The 22,613-nt window shown below is 43.4% G+C and overlaps 1 protein-coding gene across 2 annotated transcripts; it reads left to right on the forward strand.

The window, feature by feature from the left end:
• Window positions 1–44: 44 nt before the first annotated feature.
• Window positions 45–19,389, forward strand: LOC115171411 (ras-related protein Rab-37). Of its 2 annotated transcripts, none has more exons than XM_029728199.1 (9): window positions 45–513; window positions 5,217–5,327; window positions 15,447–15,488; window positions 16,392–16,458; window positions 16,554–16,606; window positions 16,975–17,040; window positions 17,609–17,665; window positions 17,923–17,999; window positions 18,201–19,389. In XM_029728199.1, exons 1-9 carry the CDS (start codon window positions 349–351, stop codon window positions 18,307–18,309), a joined length of 747 nt encoding a protein of 248 aa, XP_029584059.1. In that variant the 5' UTR covers window positions 45–348; the 3' UTR covers window positions 18,310–19,389. The 2 variants fall into 2 exon arrangements, with proteins under 2 accessions (XP_029584059.1, XP_029584060.1); XM_029728200.1 differs by lacking the exons at window positions 45–513; window positions 5,217–5,327 and adding exons at window positions 6,570–7,177; window positions 11,421–11,531.
• The last annotated feature ends 3,224 nt before the right edge of the window (window positions 19,390–22,613 follow it).

Genomic DNA, 22,613 nt, shown 5'->3' on the forward strand with positions numbered 1-22,613 from the left:
CGTCCTCCACTCCAACGCACACAGTTAACATGGTTTCATAAATACTATAGTACAACTCCGTGTCCGCTTCCAGTAGGAGCGCTTTGCTTAACATTTTTATTCGAATCTGCGGAAATGATCCCCCTAGGTGGCTATAGTTCTTGCCAGGAGCATCAGTATCAAACCTGCAAGTGCAAGGGATTTAGACAAGGAGGGGGCGGTGAGTGTAGAGAAGAGCGACAGCAAACGAGAGAGAGCGGGGAAGGGCGATAAAGTTATTGCAGCGACGCGTCTAAAAGCTCCGTTCGTTAAAAAAATAAAGCTTCTCAACTCGTTGACAAAAAGATTCTATAGGAACAAATAAAAAAGATGGATATCATTATGGAGAAGACCCCTGAAATGGAATGTGTTGACCAGGGCGAGGCGCTTCACTCGGACAGTGCCTATGGGTCGTCTGCGGTGGACACGGATACAGAGGACTGCCTGACTCCCCTCGAGATCACTTTCCCGTATAACGAGGACCTAATGCACAAGGTGATTAGGCTACTTTTTCATAACTTCACTTAGCCTAAGAGTTAACTTAAAATCACCAAAGAGGCAGAACTCACATAAGATGATGTGCTAAATTGGCCAATTCTACTGGGGTAGCCTATCTCTGTATACAGAATCTACCTTTTAAATTGTAGTCTTTTATAAATATATATTTTTAATATTTAAGTGTGTCTCTGTAATATTATAAAAGTAAACGTTTCTTTCTGCGTGAACAATGCCTTCATTATGTGACGTGGGAGGTCCTACAACAGTCAGCATTATACTTCAGTGGATATTTCAGTTGTGTGTGTAATGTAGAGGTAATATCAAAGTTGGACTGACTATGTAGGTAAGCAATTTGGAATGGTTGCGCATTGCAGGGACATCTCAGTGTGGGTTGACTGCTTGTGGAGAACCCATTCCCTTTGCCAGCTTCCATGACTTCATCCATCTCTCACCTGAATCAGCACCTGCCAGGTTTCAGGGGCCCTGGACAGCCAGGCTGACAGCTGTACATGTCCAATGGCAATGGGACAAAAAAAAGATAGAACTTTGTCCTCCAGGTTACATCAAGAAAATGTAACCTGACTATGACTTCTATAGTGGAATGTATGGTTAAACTGCTCCCCTTTTGTTTTTGTGAGCCACAGCAACACGCATACACCAGCAAGTGCCTACTCATATCATGTATACTTTATCATTATTGACTGCATTTTTATTTGTACTTCATCTGAGGACACTTGGAAATTGAAGGGATATGTATCAGGGTTGGGGTCAATTCCATTTAAATTCCAGTCAATTCAGGAAGTACACATAAATACAAATTCCAATTTTCTTCAATGCTTTTCAATGAGAAAAATGTGGTATTAGAATTGGAATTTGGTTTACTTTCTGAATTGACTGGAATTAAAATGAAATTGACCCCAACCCCGATATGTATGCTTCCTGTACGTTCTCTGTTCCTTCCTATGTGTAATCTCATAGCCTTGATAGAACATCTTCCTGTTAAAGACCAAGGCTGCTTTTTAGGACATTAGCACTGATGCCAACGTTAAGTTATTCTAGAGAAATTTGCATCTTTAATGACTTTTTTTTACCTCAGGAAATATGTGGGTGTGTGGTGGAAGTAGATGGGTGGAAATGTCATGAAATAAAGATGAGACTTGGGGCATGTTATTCCTTTACAGTTGGAGACCAAATTCCCTTTAACGCCACATCATTTTTTCACAATACACCCACTTATACTCATCAACATTGTTGGGGTAAATTACTTTAGTAAGCAACATCTAATATTAACTTCATACATTTTCCTATCACTTTATTTTTAGGGCAAGTATTTAAATTCATAGCAAGTATATATTATTTATCCATAGGCATCAAGTGTTATGCTAATAATTTGATCATTCTATAACAACTCCATTCCCCAAAGCAGCTCGATAAATCCAGTCCTCACGCCAACTGACTGAGAATATTCCAGTGTAGGAACAGAAAGTGCTTATGTTGAATGTTTCCTTTTACCCTCTGTGTTACTTTCACAAACAATGCAGCGTAATGACTCAGTGGGTGTATGAGGACATCCCCAGAGGTAGATTCTCATTAACTGAAGGAAAACAACAACCTTTTGCTATATTAGAGAGAGATGTGCAGGGAGATGGGTGTTTCCTCTAGGTTGACAGAATCACATAGCCTTATAGTTTGGTTTTGACTTAGTTAATTGTGAGACATCTGTGGGGGTTATTAGTCTGGGTACCAGTCTGTTTAGCTATCATTCCACTCCCTGCCACTCCTGTCAGTTAAATAAAGGTTGAATGAAAAAGAAAAGTTTTGCCACAGAGACTGGCCTGTCAGCAATCTCAACTTTCAATATGCAGCTAGAATTACGGCTGAGTTGCTCATTGGTTGTTGGAAGAAACGGAGTACACGGACAGGTACCCAGGTTAGGGGGTTATGCCTGATTAACTAAAACAACTCAGGGGGGAGTTGGTACTCTCTTACTACGAAAGCTTGTGTGTTGCTATGGTAAAAGCACCTCTCCCCTGCCCCCTGTGGTAGGCTACACCCCCACTTCCTCTCCATTTTCCCAAACTCTCCCCACCCCCTGTTACCCCCCACATACAGACATTAATGTTGGATGAGGATGACAAGAAATAGTAATGTAGTTGGTTGACAGTGGTTTCCGGGTTGCTCAGGCCTTCACACAGGGTGCACCCACTGTGTGTTTGTGCTCCATGCGTCATCAGACGAAGCTGCAAGTCTGCGTCAGACTGTGGTTGGTGTTGTGATCGTGTATTCATGAATGCTATCCTTTCCTAAGCATCCACCCCCACAATTAACCTTTAATAAAATATAAATAAAACGTGCAAATACAAAGAAATGTTATGGCACGTTATGTATTCCAAAGCTTTCTATAAGTGAATGTTAAAGTCGCTTCAAAAGGTCAGTGTCTATTGGTTGATTTGAGATTTTAAATTGATCAGAGATTTTCAATCCCAGATTTTAAAAGGTCAACACTAATGTCAGCACTTATATCCAGTCCAGTCCCCAGACAGTCTCCACTTTGTATTCTGTAGGAAGAGAAAGAGTTAATCTGGGTGAAGACTATAATGTCTTTTTAGCTAAATCTACCATATCTGGTGACACAGTAATGAAGAAATGAACATTTTCTTTCTGAGGCCTAAACATGAGAAAGTTGAGAAAGGGATGTGAGTAGGGATGTGAGTGATTAGAGTGTTGTGGAGCTGAGTGGGCTGTGAGGCTCTATGAGCCAGCAGAATAGAGGCAGTGGGGCCGCCTGCTGGGAGGTGATAAATGTCAACAAAAGAGGCGAAGAGCGTCTGCTGACTGCTGCCACGGAGCCCCAGGCTAGCCACACAACACCAGCCACCAACCTGATAACCATGGCAACAGGCCTTATTGATGCCCACGTGCAACGCTCCTCTCTCAAATCAACAGCAGATCCCCGTTGGGATGACGCATGACCCTCAGCAATGGGAGATCATTCCTATCGTATAAGAGGACCCTTGACTGAGTGTTGACTGTCTCTCTCTCTCTCTCTCTCTCTGTGTGTGTGTGTGTGTGCAGAGGTGCCTGGAGAAGTGGGTATACTAATTTTGCCAAACAGCCCGGCCGGCGAAGGAAAGGATCCCTGTGTGAAAAGTTCTATGAGAAACAGTGACATACACTCTGACTGACCTAAAATGATCAATCCCATATTGGTCTTTCACAGTCAGGTACCCAATCTGTACTGTGCAGTAGGCTAATAGTAGGCCTACTATTGAAAGATAAATGAGGATGTCAACCGAGTAAGACATTTACATTTGTTTGTGTAGATACTCTTTAATTCAAGTGTGCAGGCACCTAGCACTGTTGTTTGGTTAGTGGTGTTTCTGTAGCACATATAGCACAAGATGGAGATTGCAAAACAAATCTCAATAATTCATGAAAATAATCATGATATCGTTCTGAAATCACTTTATATTATGAGGCATGTCTTACCTTGCTTCAAAGTAGCCTATATAGCCAAAATCCCACCATAGAAACCTGGAGGTAATTATTTTCTAAAGACTTTCTCTTTTGCATACTCCTGTTCTATTGGTTTACTTTAAGCTTTCTTTCATTGTCTAGCAGCCAAAGGTATTATCCTAGTCATATTAGCAACACATGATAGTTGTTGCATCTTTAGATCTTCCCTCTTTCTAAATATAGGCCTACCGCCGTGTGGAAATTTCTGCGCCTAAAATGTGAAGAAATAATAGTTTATCAACATTTTAAGCTCAACATTCTGATCTGTTCCATCAGACTTATTTATTGATACAGCATATACCTCCACTACACTACTTTGATATGCATCATGGGGATTCAGAAGGGAGTATACACAAGGCCCACTAAAAAATAAGTGGGTATACACCGTATACCTGTGTATACTCTCCACTACACCACTGTGTGTGTGCGTGTGCGTGTGCGTGTGTGTGTGTGTGTGTGTGTGTGTAGCCTGCTGATGTGTGTTTGTCTGTGCTGTGTGTCATTGTGCAAGAGGTTTTTCAGTTGAGTGGGCCAGGAGAGATCTCTTAATGCTCCCTTTGGGGCACAGAGAGCATCGTCTTGAATCCAAGTAGCCATGGCTGACATGATGCTCAGGCTGCAGCTGCCTTATATCCCTGGTACATTCAGACTCATCCACTGCCATTTCCCTCCCCCCGCCGGGTATTTACCAAACTGACCTTCAGAGCAATCACATTATATTACACACATTATATGGCATCAGGCAAGGGCATGTTCCGCACTGTAAGAAACATATGCACATATACAGTAGGGTACGCTACACCCACTCATTGTACAGGCCTATAGATGAGCAGTGTGCTGTGCTGTTCTGTACTGTACACTCTTAGAAAGAAAGGTGCTATCTAGAACCTAAAATGGTTCTTCGGCTGTCCCCATAGGAGAACCATTTGAAGAACCCTTTTTGGTTCCAGAACCCTTTCCATGGAGAGTTCTACATGGAACCCAAAATGGTTCTTCGTGGAACCATAAAGGGTTCTCCCTGGAACAAAAAAGGGTTATGCTATGGGGGCAGCCAAATAACCCTTTTTTATAAGAGTGCACTATGCTGTTCTGTGTAGTGTTGTGCTGTGCTGTGTAGTGCTGTGCTGTGCTGTGTAGTGCTGTGATGTGGCTAACCTGCTCTCTGTTCTTCCTGCTATCCACAGACCATCATGGTGGGAGACAGCGGTGTGGGGAAGACCTCTCTGCTGGTCCAGTATGACCAAGGCAAGTTCATACCTGGCTCCTTCTCTGCCACTGTGGGCATCGGCTTCACGGTGAGTCTCTGCGTTATTGTCTGCCATGAGCCATAGGGGACAAGTGACCAAGAAGGGACCCGATCACTGTGTTACTGGGATTGATGGGACAACAAGTGTCTTCCCTTCCAGGGTCCCTAAATGCTGTTATCTGAGGTGCCAATCATCTTCCTCTTTCTGCAATCATAATGATCTTTAGCACACAGTTGGGTGTTGCTAGAAAGTGGGTGTATGATTACAGTTAATGATGCACCAGGTGGTCTGTTCCCTGATGGATAGCTGTGTTTCACAGATGTATCACTCACTGTTGTGAATGTCAACTGGAGTGATTGATTGTCTGCATATACAGTCTACATTATCACTGTGGTGATGTATGATGGGCTTCCATTCACAGAGAAAATGAAAGGAAGAAAGAAAGACAGAACGGGACTGTAAAAGATAGAAAGCTCAGGGTGATGCTATTTTCAGAAATAGACCTGAATGTTTTGTGCTGTGACAGACAGTGATGACGAAGGCTTTGTTTGTCTGAAGGCATATAAGCCACACAAAAGCAATGCAGAAAAAGGACACACAAAGCTGCATACCTTGGAGATACAAAAAATGCTTTGTCATACAGTAAAATGTTGTGACGAAAATGCAGTGGGTATAAAAAGGTTTGGTTGCACTTGCAGAAACCTTTTGTTGTACTAGGTGGATAGAAGATTAACCAAGGTTCGTCTGTCTGTCTGTCTGTCTGTCTGTCTGTCTGTCTGTCTGTCTGTCTGTCTGTCTGTCTGTCTGTCTGTCTGTCTGAGCCCACAACTGCCTGTAATGTGAAGTGATGGAGCTAGAGAGAGATACACCCACAACCATCTCTTTTTCTCGTCTCTCTCTTTTGAACACTGGGGGGAGACAAAGTCTTAGTCAAAGATTCAGCTGGTATCCATCCACATGGTCATACATGGCTTGGCAATTAGGAGAACATTTTTGACATTATGTCATGTCAATTAAGTGAAAGAAAATGAGATTCTCATATGAACACTGTCTGTTTATAGTGTATTTTCCCAAGGCTACATACATTCTTTGAAAAGTAGACACTGGTGAGGAAAGACCATCTACCTGACATGTTGTGGATTAAATTGTAGGAATCTTTCAGAATTCTGAAATCACTGGAATATCATTCATTTAGGATTGAAACTGAAAAGTGTATTTTTCAGTGGCAACACGTTGACAGCCGTTTTTTTCGTTCGCTGAACTCCTCCTCTTTCATGATCAACGAGTTCAGTACCACCTGTGACTAATAACTCGTGCCATCACTGCCTGTTGCGTCCGTGACTCGGTTGAAGACCTAGTTGTTTTCATTTATGAAAATGACAAAAAACTGCCTCATTTCATAGGCCTAAATAACATTATCTTCATTGGACAAATGACAATAGCAACGTCGTTTCATCTGCCAACGCGTAAAGAATGATGCGATCCGTTCCAACGTTCTGCATAACTGAGAAATGTTTCCGCATATTAATCATATTTTCTCCACGAATGTAGCCGCGTCCTCAAGAGAATCCCCCTTTAAGTTTTAACCACGACTCTATGATTGGCATTAGTTGATTCAGCGTCAATAAATTGTTCTTGGAAAGCGCTGGGTGGTTTTGGACAACGCTAAATGACTGCTGATGGACTCATTGCTCGTGTTAACTGGTTTTTGAGTCACTGGCATCTCGGGAGGAACATCGGGCGGCGCGCTGACAGATCTCGGTGATACTGTGGTGATAGTCATTGCGATGTCAACAAAGAAGGCATCGTTGAAGGATAAAGAGACTAAAAACGGAACATCAAAATATGTGTTGGAGAGATGCGCCTCGGTTTGCGAGTATTTTGATATTGCCTTCAAGGTCTGTATTAGGCTATTCTTATTATTGGGATATATATTATTAGGCTATGTTTATGTGCTAATAACAGTATTATGCTTATGATCATGTTATGGCGCTGCCTGCTGGTATTAATATTGACTGTAGCCTAATTGAGAAGCTTCACTGGTGGTACAGGTGTCCATCTATCAAACAAATGAAGGAAAATCTATTAAAATACAGTAGCCTGTCTACTCTGCACACCAATACACTCTTATAAAAAAGGGTTCCAAAGGGGTTCTTTGGCTGTCCCCATAGAAGAACCCCTTTGGTTCCAGTGGAAACCCATTTTTGTTCCATGTAGAACCCTCTGTGGAAAAGGTTCTAAACTCAGCAAAAAAAGAAACGTCCTCACTGTCAACTGCATTTATTCTCAGCAAACTTAACATGTGTAAATATTTGTATGAACATAACAAGATTCAACAACTGAGACATAAACTGAACAAGTTCCACAGACATGTGACTAACAGAAATGGAATTATGTGTCCCTGAACAAAGTGGGTGGCAAAATCAAAAGTAACAGTCAGTATCTGGTGTGGCCACCAGCTGCATTAAGTACTGCAGTGCATGTCCACCTCATGGACTGCACCAGATTTGCCAGTTCTTGCTGTGAGATATACTGCATGGAGGAGATGCACTCCTCTCCTCCTCATTCGCAGAGTACGACCCTGCCTTACACAGGAAGCGGCGCAGGTCCTAATCCAGGCACTTGTCATCTCCCGTCTGGATTACTGCAACTCCCTGTTGGCGGGGCTCCCTGCCTGTGCCATTAAACCCCTACAACTCATCCAGAACGCCGCAGCCTGTCTGGTGTTCAACCTTCCCAAGTTCTCTCACGTCACCCCGCTCCTCCGCACACTCCACTGGCTTCCAGTTGAAGCTCGCATCTGCTACAAGACCATGGTGCTTGCCTACAGAGCTGTGAGGGGAACGGCACCTCCGTACCTTCAGGCTCTGATCAGGCCCTACACCCAAACAAGGGCACTGCGTTCATCCACCTCTGGCCTGCTGGCCCCCCTACCTCTGCGGAAGCACAGTTCCCGCTCAGCCCAGTCAAAACTGTTCGCTGCACTGGCACCCCAATGGTGGAACAAGCTCCCTCACGACGCCAGGACAGCGGAGTCAATCACCACCTCCCGTAGACACCTGAAACCCCACCTCTTTAAGGAATACCTGGGATAGGATAAAGTAATCCTTCTAACCCCCCCCCCCCCCAAAAAAGATATAGATGTACTATTGTAAAGTGGTTGTTCCACTGGATATCATAAGGGGAATGCACCAATTTGTAAGTCGCTCTGGATAAGAGCGTCTGCTAAATGACGTAAATGCAAATGTAAAATGGACTGCACCAGATTTGCCAGTTCTTGCTGTGAGATGTTACCCCACTCTTCCACCAAGGCACCTGGAATTTCCCAGACATTTCTGGGGGGGAATGGCCCTAGCCCTCACCCTCCGATCCAACAGGTTCCAGACGTGCTCAATGGAATTGAGATCCGGGCTATTCGCTGGCCATGGCAGAACACTGACATTCATGTCTTGTAGGAAATCACACACAGAATGAGCAGTATGGCTGGTGGCATTGTCATGCTGGAGGGTCATGTCAGGATGAGCCTGCAGGAAGGGTACCACATGAGGGAGGAGGATGTCTTCCCTGTAACGCACAGCGTTGCGATTGCCTGCAATGACAACAAGCTCAGTCCGATGATGCTGTGACACACCGCCCCAGACCATGACGGACCCTCCACCTCCAAATCGTTCCCGCTCCAGAGTACAGGCCTCGGTGTAACGCTCATTCCTTCAACGATAATCGTGAATTCGACCATCACCCCTGGTGAGACAAAACCGCAACTCGTCAGTGAAGAGCACTTTTTGCCAGTCCTGTCTGGTCCAGTGACAGTGGGTTTGTGCCCATAGGAGACATTGTTGCCAGTGATGTCTGGTGAGGACCTGCCTTACAACAGGCCTACAAGCCTTCAGTCCAGCCTCTCTCAGCCTATTACAGACAGTCTGTGCACTGATGGAGGGATTGTGCGTTCCTGGTGTAACTCGGGCAGTTGTTGTTGCCATCCTGTACCTGTCCCGCAGGTGAGATGTTCGGATGTACTGATCCTGTGCAGGTGTTGTTACATGTTGTCCTCGCAGTGGCAGACCATCAGCTGTCCACCCTGTCTCCCTGTAGCGCTGTCTTAGGCGTCTCACAGTACGGACATTGCAATTTATTGCCCTGGCCACATCTGCAGTCCTCATGCCTCCTTGCAGCATGCCTAAGGCACGTTCACGCAGATGTGCAGGGACCCTGAGCATCTTTCTTTTGGTGTTTTTCAGAGTCAGTAGGAAGGCCTCTTTAGTGTCCTAAGTTTTCATAACTGTGACCTTAATTGCTCGCCGTCTGTAAACTGTTAGTGTCTTAACGACCGTTCCACAGGTGCATGTTCATTAATTGTTTATGGTTCATTGAACAAGCACGGGAAACAGTGTTTAAACCCTTTACAATGAAGATCTGCAAAGTTATTTGGATTTTTACAAATTATTTTTGAAAGACAGGGTCCTGAAGGAACGTTTCTTTTTTTGCTGAGTTTACATGTAACCCATAATGGGTCTACTTGGAACCAAAAGGGTTCTACCTGGAACCAACAAGGGTTCTTCATAGGGTTTTCCAATCGGGACAGCCAAAGAACCCTTTTAGGTTCTAGATAGCACCTTGTTTTCTAAGAGGGTAGCACTTGCTTTTGTGAAGTTTCCCCTTAATGTAGCACAATATACCACTATGGAATAAGAACAGCTGTTATCATTGTGGCAAGCTTCTATTCTGTTTACATTACTCTTAATTACCACACCACTATCAATTATGTGCCTTGCCGCACACCAATTTCACCCCTCCCTTATGGATAATGTCAGTGGTGGAAAAAGTACTCAACAGTCATACTTGAGTAAAAGTAAAGATACCTAAATAGAAAATGACTCAAGTGAAAGTCACCCAGTAAAATACTTCTTAAGTAAAAGTCTAAAAGTATTTGGTTTTAAATATACTTAAGTACATTTGAGCAATTCCATTTACTTTTGATTCTTAAGTATCAAAAGTAAAAGTATAAACCAGAGGACACAATTAAATGTTTTTTTTATTTTTATTGACGTATAGCCAGGGGCACACACCAACACTCAGACATAATTTACAAACGAATCATTTGTGTTTAGTGAGTCCGCCAGATGAGAAACAGTAGGGATGACCAGGGATGTTCTCATGATAAGTGTGTGAATTGGACCATTTACTTGTCAAAATGTAACGAGTACTTTTGGGTGTCAGGGAAAATGTATGGAGTAAAAAATTATTTTCCTTAGGAATGTAGTGAAGAAAGATTGGCAAAAATATAAATAGTAAAGTACAGATACCCAAAAAAACAAGTTAAGTAGTACCACCACTGGATAATGTAGCCAATGTGACACAGGTTTATTTGATATGAATCACGCTATTCAGTCCTCCCATTCTTAGTGATACCTAAATATTGGCTCAAGGAAGAATGTAGCACTTGGTAATACAGGTTAACTGCATACCACGTAATAGTACATTTCTCTCAATCTTTTGATCAGAATCAAGAGAGTGGTTAATGGACTAGACCAAGCAGAAGTAAAACAGGTCATTCACATAGTCAAGCAGTTTCACATCAGTCCCATGATGGTTTGTGCAAATATGATCTCTCATACATATCCACTCTACGCTGTTTCACTGCAGAACGCTACTCATGTTGAATAAGGAATGATCAAATGAATAAGGGTAGACCCACACATCAACCACATCATTTAGTCTACAACCTTATAAAGATGAAATCAACGGATGGATAAAATATCCAAACTAAATCAGGGGCCCAATAAATAACCAGGAAATTCAGATGAGGCTAAAACAAGAACATTTTGCAATAGGATCATGAGTCAGTGCTTTCACACTTAACAACACTAGTCATCATGATGTTGTGAAATTCTAGTTTTATAATTTTCACTTCTCATGGATGCACAGCATCATGAAATAATCAACAGATTACCACCAGAAAGTAATTTGCATATGAACCAATTGAACTCAATGATTCATCTCTTAAGACCAAACATTGTTCATTGAAAGCTTGTTTGGAGTTATTACCATTCTTCTGGTCATGTGAGGGTTGATGTCAGTGTGTTGGGCCCAGGTATGACCCCTAACCCCTCTCTCTGACCTCTGGCTGTGATGCCTCTCTAGGTGATGCTGCTGGGAGACTCTGCGGTGGGGAAGACATGTGTGCTGGTGCGCTTTAAAGACGGGGCCTTTTTGGGAGGCAACTTCATAGCCACCGTGGGAATAGACTTTAGGGTGAGAGAGATGTCAGTAGACTCACAGTGGGGTCAACTCATGGTTGGAAGGTTCTTTGTGTCTATACATTCATAATGTATACATTGTCTGCTGTTTTTCTCTGTTCTTTCTCATTTCTAAATGGTCTATTTATAAGATAAATGCTAGAATGTGGTTGAAGAATCCATACATAAAATATTTTCCCATCCTATTTCAGTTAAATCTGTAAATCCAATAACCACTTTAAAGTGTTTTCATGCAGTGATGATGGCTCAAAATGTACAAACACTTTCACAAATCAGTCAAGTCCATAGAGCACTTCTGCTACTGTGCCGCATATGGCTCCAGAATGATTGTTTTCAGCCTGGAGGAGCTGTACGTTACGTTACCCCCACAAACGATGCTCTGCCCTAGCTGGGGTCAAATAAACAAGTAGCTCCCATGTGGGGGACAGATTGGTGGGGGACAGATTTCCATAGCTACCAACCAGCTGCTGGAGAGACAGAGAGGAAAAAGATGGAGAAATTCAGTGAGAGATGGAAATAGAGAGACAATATGGACAGAAAGACTCTTGCACCAGTGGATTTGGACCTGCTCACCCTCCAAAGAAAACACTCTATCTAATGGCTGGTAAAATGGCGGTTTTGGAGGAAATGATGTTGCATTAAGACAGAGTACTGTGTTACCACTCTGTGTTGATGGTGTAGACATTAGGACTGCCTGGGATGGGAGTACAACATGGATAGGGATGTGTGGAGCGTTTAAGTAGACAAATGGAGATTATTTTCTCCATGCTTGTTCAACAGGTATTAACTATTCATGAGATCCATAAACAAGTGCATTATAACATTGAGTTGTGTGTAGTGACCACCCCCGGCTACTTGCATTGCATCTGTATGGAACAGAAGATTATAAGGAGAGATGATTTTGAGACTGATACAGGATCAGTCAATATGTTCCTTGCTGAGCCTCCAGCTATACCAGTCAATACCTTGTGTGGATGGGAAGACTGCTGTGACTAGCTCTAACGTGGCAGGGCTATTTTGGCCCTGCTTCCTTGTAGCAGTTACTCAGCATGCGGGCTTGTCAACGCGAAGCCGTGTGTGGCCAATCTGCGTAATAATTGGAGGGAAAAACGGAAACCCATGGCAACTAATGCAGGGGTTGGACCATGTCCGTTCTGCCAAGGTGGAAGTCTCAATGGGTGGTCGTTACTCCTGTTGAGAGGGGCCATTTTAGAAGATTGGACTCACTTCAGAGAGAGTGTGTGTCTGTCACAGTGTGCTCACAGGAAAGGCAGGGGCTGACTGTACCCGGGTACTGATAGTGGAGTAATGAGGTTAGCTTAGAGGAAGTGATATGTACCAATTGTAGCATTCACTTCCTTCATTTCAACATTGTTGCTTGTGTCATGTTTTCACGTAGTGACTTTCCCCCTGTTTTCCCCTGAAATACAAACAGGAAGTTTAAAAGGCCAGGGTGAGGTAAACTGGTTCAGCTACCTTTCATAATAATGACACCTACACAGCAGATTGACCTTACAACAAGCTGTTATTGGTTGACCTCTAGAATGTGTGCCATTGGGTTTGTTCGTGAGTGGGTGGGTGGGTGTACGTACGTATTTGGGACTTAGTTTAGAAGGGACACATCATTTCACATGACTTAGGCATCTTATTCCTTCTCAATCTTCCATATTCTTTCTATACTCCCTCGAAGAGCATTTTTCACAAGATATGTTTTTCACTTGGAAGCATCTTATTCCTCAATCTTCCATATTCCTTCTATATTGTCTTGAAGATCATCTTTCACAAGATATGTTTTTCACTAATCCATATCTGTAGCTAATATTCTTTTTTTCACTCATGACTATTTTAGAATCCTGCCTATACAGGAAATCACATGGCGTCCCTGACAGCCACAGGAAATTAGCGGGGGAGTGGGTTGTTATTTTGACAGTCTTCTTTCTCACTATTGTGCAATTAAGTCTAATTCCAGAACCTCTGTAGTGTGGGCGTAGCAATTGGCTTTCTTTGCTGGCCTCTGAAGCTCCTCTTAGTTTTCATGTTGTCTGTATGAGTCTATATAGCAGTGGCGATTTTAGCATGGAAATCTTGGTGGGGCCCCCCCAAAAAAGTGGGATGCATGCCATCAAAGCCACAACACTAAACAATACATGAATTGCACTATAACGGTGACAAACGGTGCCCACAAACTGTTAGGGCCTACGTAAAGCTGTCCCAACACCTTACCACTGCTAAACCTGGGTTTCAGCGGAGCCTTGTCTGGCAGCGAAACAGTTCATTCAGCCTCATTTACTGCCTTTTAAAAAACATAGCTGACATGGCAGACTTGCTTAAACAAATGTGGTTTCTACTGACTAATGAGATGTACAAACTATGGCATAAGGGGACGACAAGCGGATAAGAGGCAATCCATAATTCCAATTAAGATGTTACTGAGCAAGCGACGACGGACGTAGTCAATATAACTATTTGTTCAGCACTTTTGAAATGTATAGCGACAGAATTCAGAACATGGGCCATTCTTAGTGTACTCCCTGTACAAATCAGAACCGTAGGATAAAAAAAGGGGGCATATAAACAGACAATGAAAGCTTTTACAATATTCGATGATTACAGTTCTCCAAAACAGGTTATAGGCTATATGTGCACCACCAAGTTAGAACAGTAGGCGAAATTAAGAGGTGAAAGTAGACCAAATTATTAGGGTGATGCACATTGAACGCCATTTGGGTGAAAGCTGTACAAAACAGTAGCCAAACAAGCACACACCGGGCCACGAATGATGTGTTTACAATACCGCATTGGTGAAAATAGACCAAATTATTATGGTGAGGCACATGGGCTACTAACAGATTACTACACAACAAACACTTAGTATTACTTTCTTAGCTACAGTATACATATCTCCCTTGCATATTACATAATTTATGCAGCAGCATACAATACATTTTTGGACTCACCTTGTGAAGGTGGCGCAGCGGTCCTTTGTGGGCAAATTGTGTCATCAGACTTTATCATCAAACTTTGTCATTCTCTGGATTTATGGTGTGAACTCTGGGGGGGAACACAGCCACTCCATTGACTAGCAGGCTAACGTTAGTGGTTTCTTTGCAACGCTTGCAGTTAGCCACTGATTCCTTCCAAACGACTCATTGTTAAATTTGCGATTTCCAACTTGTTGTGTAATCTTTATGGCCGATGAGCACCGATACGTTTTATCTATAATTTCTCTTCATATGACAAGGATAAAAAAGGATTTGCCAGTAGATTGTCGACTTGATGACTGATGATGACTGCTAGCTAAGCTACTTTGAAAGTAAGATGTTGACTTGATCAGTCCAATCAAAGCTACTGTACATATAACGTGATTTGCGGTCATTTTATCTGTGGCCAATGACCTTGAGCCTTCTTGGAAGGGCACTTCTAATCTAAGAACACTGAGCCAATCACAGTGCAATGCTCCTATTTTCTGCTGGCCTGCCCCACCACCAGATAAAGCACTGAGCTAGGCTGAAACACCTACATTTTAGAGCTGCCTGTTTATTTGCAGCTTTATTAACTCAATGATATATATTTTTTTACATTGTTTGCAAACTGATGTGACACATATTAATGCCAAAATAACATGCAAAACAGGCAAGCCCCCCCCAAAAACAAATGATAGATTTTTTTATTTTTTTATTTTTATTTTTGAAAAAAAGTTGGGGCCCACCTGCCCTGAATGACGGGTCGCCACTGCTATACAGCATGCTGTGCCATTTCTGGTCTGTTTGTTTGTTCTTTAGAATATTCTTGCTTTCTGAAGCTTCTTAATATTTAAATACCTGTGATGTGTTTCGTCTGAGTCTGTCTCTATTATGCAAAAAGACCCCCATAGACAGTCCTGTGGTTAACTGTTTCCTCTCCTCATCAGAATAAAGTTTTGACGGTGGACAACGCGAAGGTCAAACTCCAGGTGAGAGAGCAGGGACCTCTACACCCAACATTGATGCCACTATTCCTGTGATCCTATCCCTACCAGTCTAATTAATTAAACCACAGTATCATTATATTACACAGTGGGCAGTGGCATATGTGGTCAACACGCAAGTGTCCCTATGTTACCACAGCGTATCTATTGCAGATACGTTGTTATCATATCCTGTTCTAGTGACAATTCTGGCTGAGAGGTGCCAAACATTTAAATGCCTTTGGTGGGGTTTTGTCTGAGCAGCACACCACCCTGCATCCCAATGCTGGCTTGCCTCTGAAGCTAAGCAGGGTTAAGCAGGGTTGGTCCTGGTCGGTCCCTGGATGGGAGACCAGATGCTGCTGGAAGTGGTGTTGGAGTAGGAGGCACTCTTTCCTATGGTCTAAAAGAATATATCAATTGCCGCAGGGCAGTGATTGGGGACATTGTCCTGTGTAGGGTGCCGTCTTTCAGATGGGATGTTAAACAGGTGTCCTGACTCTCTGTGGTCACTAAAGATCAACTGCCACTTATCGTAAGATTAGGGGTAATAACCTCGGTGTCCTGGCTAAATTCCCAATCTGGCTGTCATACCATCATGGCTACCTAATCATCCCCAGCTTCCAATTGGCTCATTCATCCCTCTCCTCTCCCCTGTAACTATTCCCCAGGTCATTTCTGTAAATGACAATGTGTTCTCATTCAACTTACCTGGTAAAAAATAAATAAGCCACGTGACTATTCTAATGTATTACACTGTAAAATATATTGATCATTAATTTCACGTATTTCCCATTATGACGTGCATACCATTGCATGCTCATTGGTTGCTGCTGGTTGGGATATTGTCCCATTTTCCAGGTTTATTACATTTTTTTATAATGAATTTGTTTCACCTCTTTCTCCCAGATCTGGGATACTGCAGGACAGGAGAGATTCCGCAGTGTCACGCACGCCTACTACAGAGACGCACAGGGTAATCTCTGCTCTATTAAACACTTCCTGGTTGTGTGTGTGGTAGAATGCTAAGAGCACGTGGCTGTGTGAGACTCTCTGCCTTTCTCTCCTCAGCCCTCCTCCTGCTCTATGACATCACCAGCAAGTCATCCTTTGACAACATCAGGGTGAGAAACCTATCATGTCACTCTTCACTCCTCCTTATCTCCTCACATCTTCTCATAAGCCCCCTTTTAGAAGAAGAACCCAGAATTCCTTTTACATGCCAAGTAATATATGGCCTCCACATTACATTACTGAAGTGACCTCCACAATGACATTTCATGACATTTCCAAGAAGCAATTTGTTTAGTTTTTGAAGGTAGGTAGGGATAGGGGAAGTGCAGCGCAGAATGGAGAATAGTAACCAAAGCAGCAGAGCAGAGAAATTGATTCTGTTTTTGTAGAGAGGGTCTCCTTTAGCACTGGCATTTTTACTGACTAATCTCCTTTTTAAATCTCTCTCTCTCTCTCTCCCCCCCCTTCCCATATATAGGCCTGGCTGACTGAAATTCATGAGTATGCTCAGAAGGATGTGGTCATCATGTTGCTCGGCAACAAGGTGTGAGCTAGACATCCTTTTGGTTTTGTAGAGTGTATCAAGAGAAGTCGTCATACCAAAAGTAACAATAAGAACACAACACACACAGAAACATATTTGTCTCTGCTATTGACTTTGTAATTACACACACACACACACACACACACACACACACACACACACACACACACACACACACACAGTGTGTCAGCCTCAGAGTTTATATTGAAGCTGAATTAGAACGTTACTAGTGAATACATGTGTTGTGATGATTTCAAATAGAACTGGTGGCATCTCCAGTTCAACAGCACCCATAGATCATGTGCCCCCTCTGGTGGTGCTACTACAGAGACACTGGGTCATTGCTGTCACGTTCCACCAGACATCATTTATTCCCAGAGCTGGGGAGAGCAGCAGGACAGGGAACATTTCTCTCTCTGAGCAATGTTTGGCCTGTGCTCAGACACTCAGAGGCAACCTGGAGACTGCCCTGGGAACTGCTGTGGCTTGTGTGGGCTGATGTAGTGGTGCCTCTCTGGATCTAATGGACTAGTTGTGTTCATGACTCTCCTCTGCTCTGTCCAAACAGACGGACATGGCCGGAGAGAGGGTCATCAAGCATGAGGAGGGAGAGAAGCTGGCCAAGGTAAGAGACAAGGCCCACTTAAAGGGTTTGCTCCACTCTCCTACTGCAAAACACCAAGTAGCCTCTTCTAAAGCAACTGTACAGCACTGTGAAATGAAAACAAGCTTGAAATGTTGATTTATATACTGCACTTGTGAACTGATGTTCCCTCTTGTGTTGGAGAGATGTATCACGCTGAGTGTTTGGTAGTGAGTTCATTCATATGATGAATGTGGTGTACTTGAGTAGTGCCATTAAAAGCCCTGGATGCTTTTCAGGAATATGGAGTCCCTTTTATGGAGACCAGTGCCAAGACTGGAGTCAACGTAGAGTTGGCCTTCCTGGCTGTAGCAAAGTAAGTCATGACTCATGTTATTTCTAAATGAAAGTTGCACTGTATGTGAAAGGGCAAAGACATATTGCCCAATTATGTTCCTCATCTCTCCTTCTCTTTTCCCTTATGTTTTCAATTTCTCTGCTCTGCACTGCTCCATCCCATACACACTCTCCTTCCTTCCTTCCTCCCTCTCTCTCTCGCTCCCTCTCTGCCTGCCAGGGAGTTGAAGCACAGAGCTGCCCAGCAGCCCAACGAGCCCAAGTTCCAGATCCATGACTACATCGCGTCTGAGAAGCAGAAGTCTGGCTGCTGTGGTGGCTACATGTAGCTGGACCTCTCACCAACTGTTACACCACACCAGGCCACAGTGAGAGAGGAGCGAGGCACAAACATCTACAGAGGGAGGGAGGTAAAGAGAGAGAGACATAGAGCAGTAGGGAGACAGTCCCCCTAAAATAGCATCATCAGATTGCGAGTAGTCAAAAAGAGCAGAGCAACCACATTGTGAAAAAGAGAGTACCTGGTCTGCTCCCCACCTACTTGGAAGGCCTATGGCAACTAGCCAACCCTCATTCTACCCCTATCAGGAGAAAAACCATGTCAGTGTTTTCAGTTGGATAGAAATCCATTACCAGTGTATTTAAAATGTGAATTTATATTTGAAACATGCTCGGATCATTTAGTTCATGTGTATCACATGCTGCAGCTGCAGCCAGTCAGCCTTACTCATTATTGCCATAAGGAAGGATTGGAAATCCGAATGGAATTTGTTGACCCAATTTTGCCATATTTACAAAGAAATTAGGAAATGATCTGATCACTTTATATAAAGATGTTAGGTGGAATAAAATACAGATTTTTTGGTGCTCATGGCTTCATATGTTTCACCACATTCTATTCAGGACTAAATGCCATTATACATGTTGTATGAGGAGCACCCTGTACTACTGCGGTGTCATACACGGCGTGTCCCAGATGCGGCCTCTACCGGCTGAAAATGTGTCTAATGACAGTCATTTTCTAATTATACTCCAAATTAAAAAATGTTAATTTTTGTTAATCAAGGTTAATTGAGGTGGTGGTCAGAAGTTCCAGCATGAGTTTTGATTTGCTTTTAAACATGCCATCCACCAATGAGAGAGCTCCCTCAGACACTGTTGTTGTGGAACCTCTATCAGTCATCATTAATGGACGTTGTTGTTGTTGTCTCTACTGTACATGGGTTGTTCATGGGTTGCATTGTGTAAAATGTTCCTTTGTATTTGGTTCATTATGAATGTTTGCTTATTGAATTTGCTTGATGTCACAATTATTGTCACTCTCTATGGAGGTGTCACAGTGATCACAAAGTGCCATGGAAAGGTGCTTTGTTATCGTACAGTATATAAAAACTATTTTTTGTAATGAAGATGGTGGTGTTTTATTGCAGTGTGTGTTTGTATATCTGTTCTTTGAGTCGCTGGGGAGGAGGTTATAGGTCAGGGTTCCCCAACTGGTGGCCACTGGTGGTTTTATTTGGCCCCCCAAGTTTTCTGAGCAAAACAATATATATACAGTACCAGTCAAATGTTTGGACACACCTACTCAAGGGCTGTCACGTCCTGACCAGTATAAGGGGTTATTTGTTATTGTAGTTTGGTCAGGACGTGACAGGGGTGTGTTTGTTTTGTGTTGTCGGGGTTTTTGGGTAGTGTTCTATGTTTTGTATTTCTATGTTCTATTTTCAATTTTTTCTATTTCTGTGTCTAGTTTATTGTTTTGACCTTCAATTGGAGGCAGCTGTTCCTCGTTGCCTCTAATTGAAGGTCCTATTTAGTAGGGGTGTTTTGTGGGTAGTTGTTTCCTGTTTAGTGTTTGTTGCACCTGACAGGACTGTTTCTCGGCGTTGTTTTGTTAAGTGTTTACGTTTTCCTTCATTAAAGAAGATGGGTATTCACATTCCCGCTGGTCCATGATTTGGTCCAAATCATACGACGCCCGTGACAAGGGGATTTCTATTTTTTTACTAGGTTCTACATTGTAGAATAATAGTGAAGACATCACAACTATGAAATAACACATGGAATCATCATGTAGAAACCAAAAAAATCTTAAACCAATCGAAATATTTTTTTGTTTATTCAAAGTAGCCACCGTTTACCTTGATGACAGCTTTGCACACTCTTGGCATTCTCTCAACCAGCTTCACCTGGAAGGCTTTTCCAAAAGTATTGGAGGAGTTCCCACATACGCTGAGCACTTGTTGGCTGCTTTTTCTTCACCCTGCGTTCCAACTCATCCCAAACCATCTCAATTGTGTTGAGGTTGGGAGATTGTGGAGGCCAGGTCATCTGATGCAGCACTCCATCGTTCTCCTTCCTGGTCAAATAGCCCTTACACAGCCTGGAGGTGTGTTGTCATTGTCCTGTTGAAAAACCAATGATAGTCCCACTAAGCGCAAACCAGATGGGATGGCGTATCGCTGCAGAATGCTGTGGTAGCCATGTTGGTTAAGTGTGCCTTGAATTCAAAGTAAATAACTGACAGTGTCACCAGCAAAGCACCCCCACACCATCACAACTCCTCCATGCTTCACAGTGGGAACCACACATGCGGAGATCATTCGTTCACCTAATCTGCCTCTCACAAAGACAGCAGTTGGAACCAAAAATCTCAAATTTGGACTAATCAGACTAAAGGACAGATTTCCACCGGTCTAATGTCCATTGCTCGTGTTTCTTGGCCCAAGCAAGTCTCTTCTTATTATTGGTGTCCTTTAGTAGTGGTTTCTTTGCAGCAATTCGACCATGAAAGCCTGATTCACGCAGTCTCCTCTGAACAGTTGATGTTGAGATGTGTCTGTTACTTGAACTCTGTGAAGCATTTATTTGGGCTGCAATATCTGAGGCTGGTAACTCTAATGAACTTATCCTCTGCAGCAGAGGTAACTCGGGGTCTTCCTTTCCTGTGGCGGTCCTCATGAGAGACAGTTTCCTTACAGCGCTTGATGGTTTTTGCGACTGCACTTGAAGAAACTTTCAAAGTTCTTGAAATTTTCCGCATTGACTGACCTTCATGTCTTAAAATAACGGACTGTAATTTTCCATGCTTATTTGAGCTGTTCTTGCCATAATATAACCTTGGTCTTTTACCAAATAGGGCTATCTTCTGTATACCACTCCTACCTTGTCACAACACAACTGATTGAATCAAACGCATTAAGAAGGAAAGAAATTCAACAAATTAACTTTTAACAAGGCACACCTATTAATTGAAATGCATTCCAGGAAACTACATCATGAAGGTGGTTGAGATTCTTCCGATGGCATTGAGGAGTACACCACATCAGTCACTGGCTTCATCAATAAGTGCATCGATGACGTCGTCCCCACAGTGACCGTACGTACATACCCCAACCAGAAGTCATTGATTACAGGCATCCGCACTGAACTAAAGGGTAGAGCTGCCACTTTCAAGGAGTGGGACTCTAACCCAGATGCTTATAAGAAATCCTGCTATGCCCTCCGATGAACCACCTAACAGACAAAGCATCAATACAGGATTAAGATTGAATCATACTACACCGGCTCCGATGCTCGTCGGATGTGGCAGGGCTTGCAAACTATTACAGACTACAAAGGGAAGCACAGCCGCGAGCTGCCCAGTGACACGAGCCTACCAGATGAGCTAAATTATTTCTATGCTCGCTTCGAGGCTAGCAACATTGGCGCATGCATGAGAGCATCAGCTGTTCCGGACAACTGTGTGATCACGCTCTCCGTAGCCGATGTGAGTAAGACCTTTAAACAGGTCAACAGACTGATTACCAGGACGTGTACTCCGAGCATGTGCTGAGGAACTGGCAAGTGTCTTCACTGACATTTTCAACCTGTCCCTGACTGAGTTTGTCATGCCAACATGTTTCAAGCAGACCACCATAGTGCCTGTGCCCAAGAACACCAAGGTAACCTGCCTAAATGACTACAGACCCGTTGCACTCACGTCTGTAGCCATGAAGTGCTTTGAAAGGCTGGTCATGGCTCACATCAACACCATTATCCCAGAAACCCTAGACCCACTCCAATTTGCATACCGCCCTAACGGATCCACAGATGATGCAATCTCTATTGCACTCCACACTGCCCTTTCCCACCTGGACAAAAGGAACACCTACATGAGAATGCTATTCATTGACTACAAAGCTCATCAATAAGCTAAGGACACCGGGACTAAACACCTCCCTCTGCAACTGGATCCTGGACTTCCTGACGGGCTGCCCCCAGGTGGTAAGTGTAGGTAACAACACATCTGCCACTCTGATCCTCAACACAGGGGCCCCTCATGGGTGCATGCTCAGTCCCCTCCTATACTCCCTGTTCAACCATGACTGCATGGCCAGCCACGTCTCCAACACCATTAAGTTTGTAGACGACGCAACAGTGGTAGGCCTGATCACCGACAACGACGAGACAGCCTATAGGGAGGAGGTCAAACACCTTGCCGTGTGGTGCCAAGACAACAACCTCTCCCTCAACGTGATCAAGACAAATGAGATGATTGTGGACTAAAGGAAAAGGAGGACCGAGCACGTTCCCATTCTCATCGACGGGGTTGTAGTGGAGCAGGTTGAGAGCTTCAAGTTCCTTGGTGTCC

This window comes from Salmo trutta, chromosome 32 (genome assembly GCF_901001165.1).
Source record: "Salmo trutta chromosome 32, fSalTru1.1, whole genome shotgun sequence".
Classification (NCBI taxonomy): Eukaryota; Metazoa; Chordata; class Actinopteri; order Salmoniformes; family Salmonidae; genus Salmo; species Salmo trutta.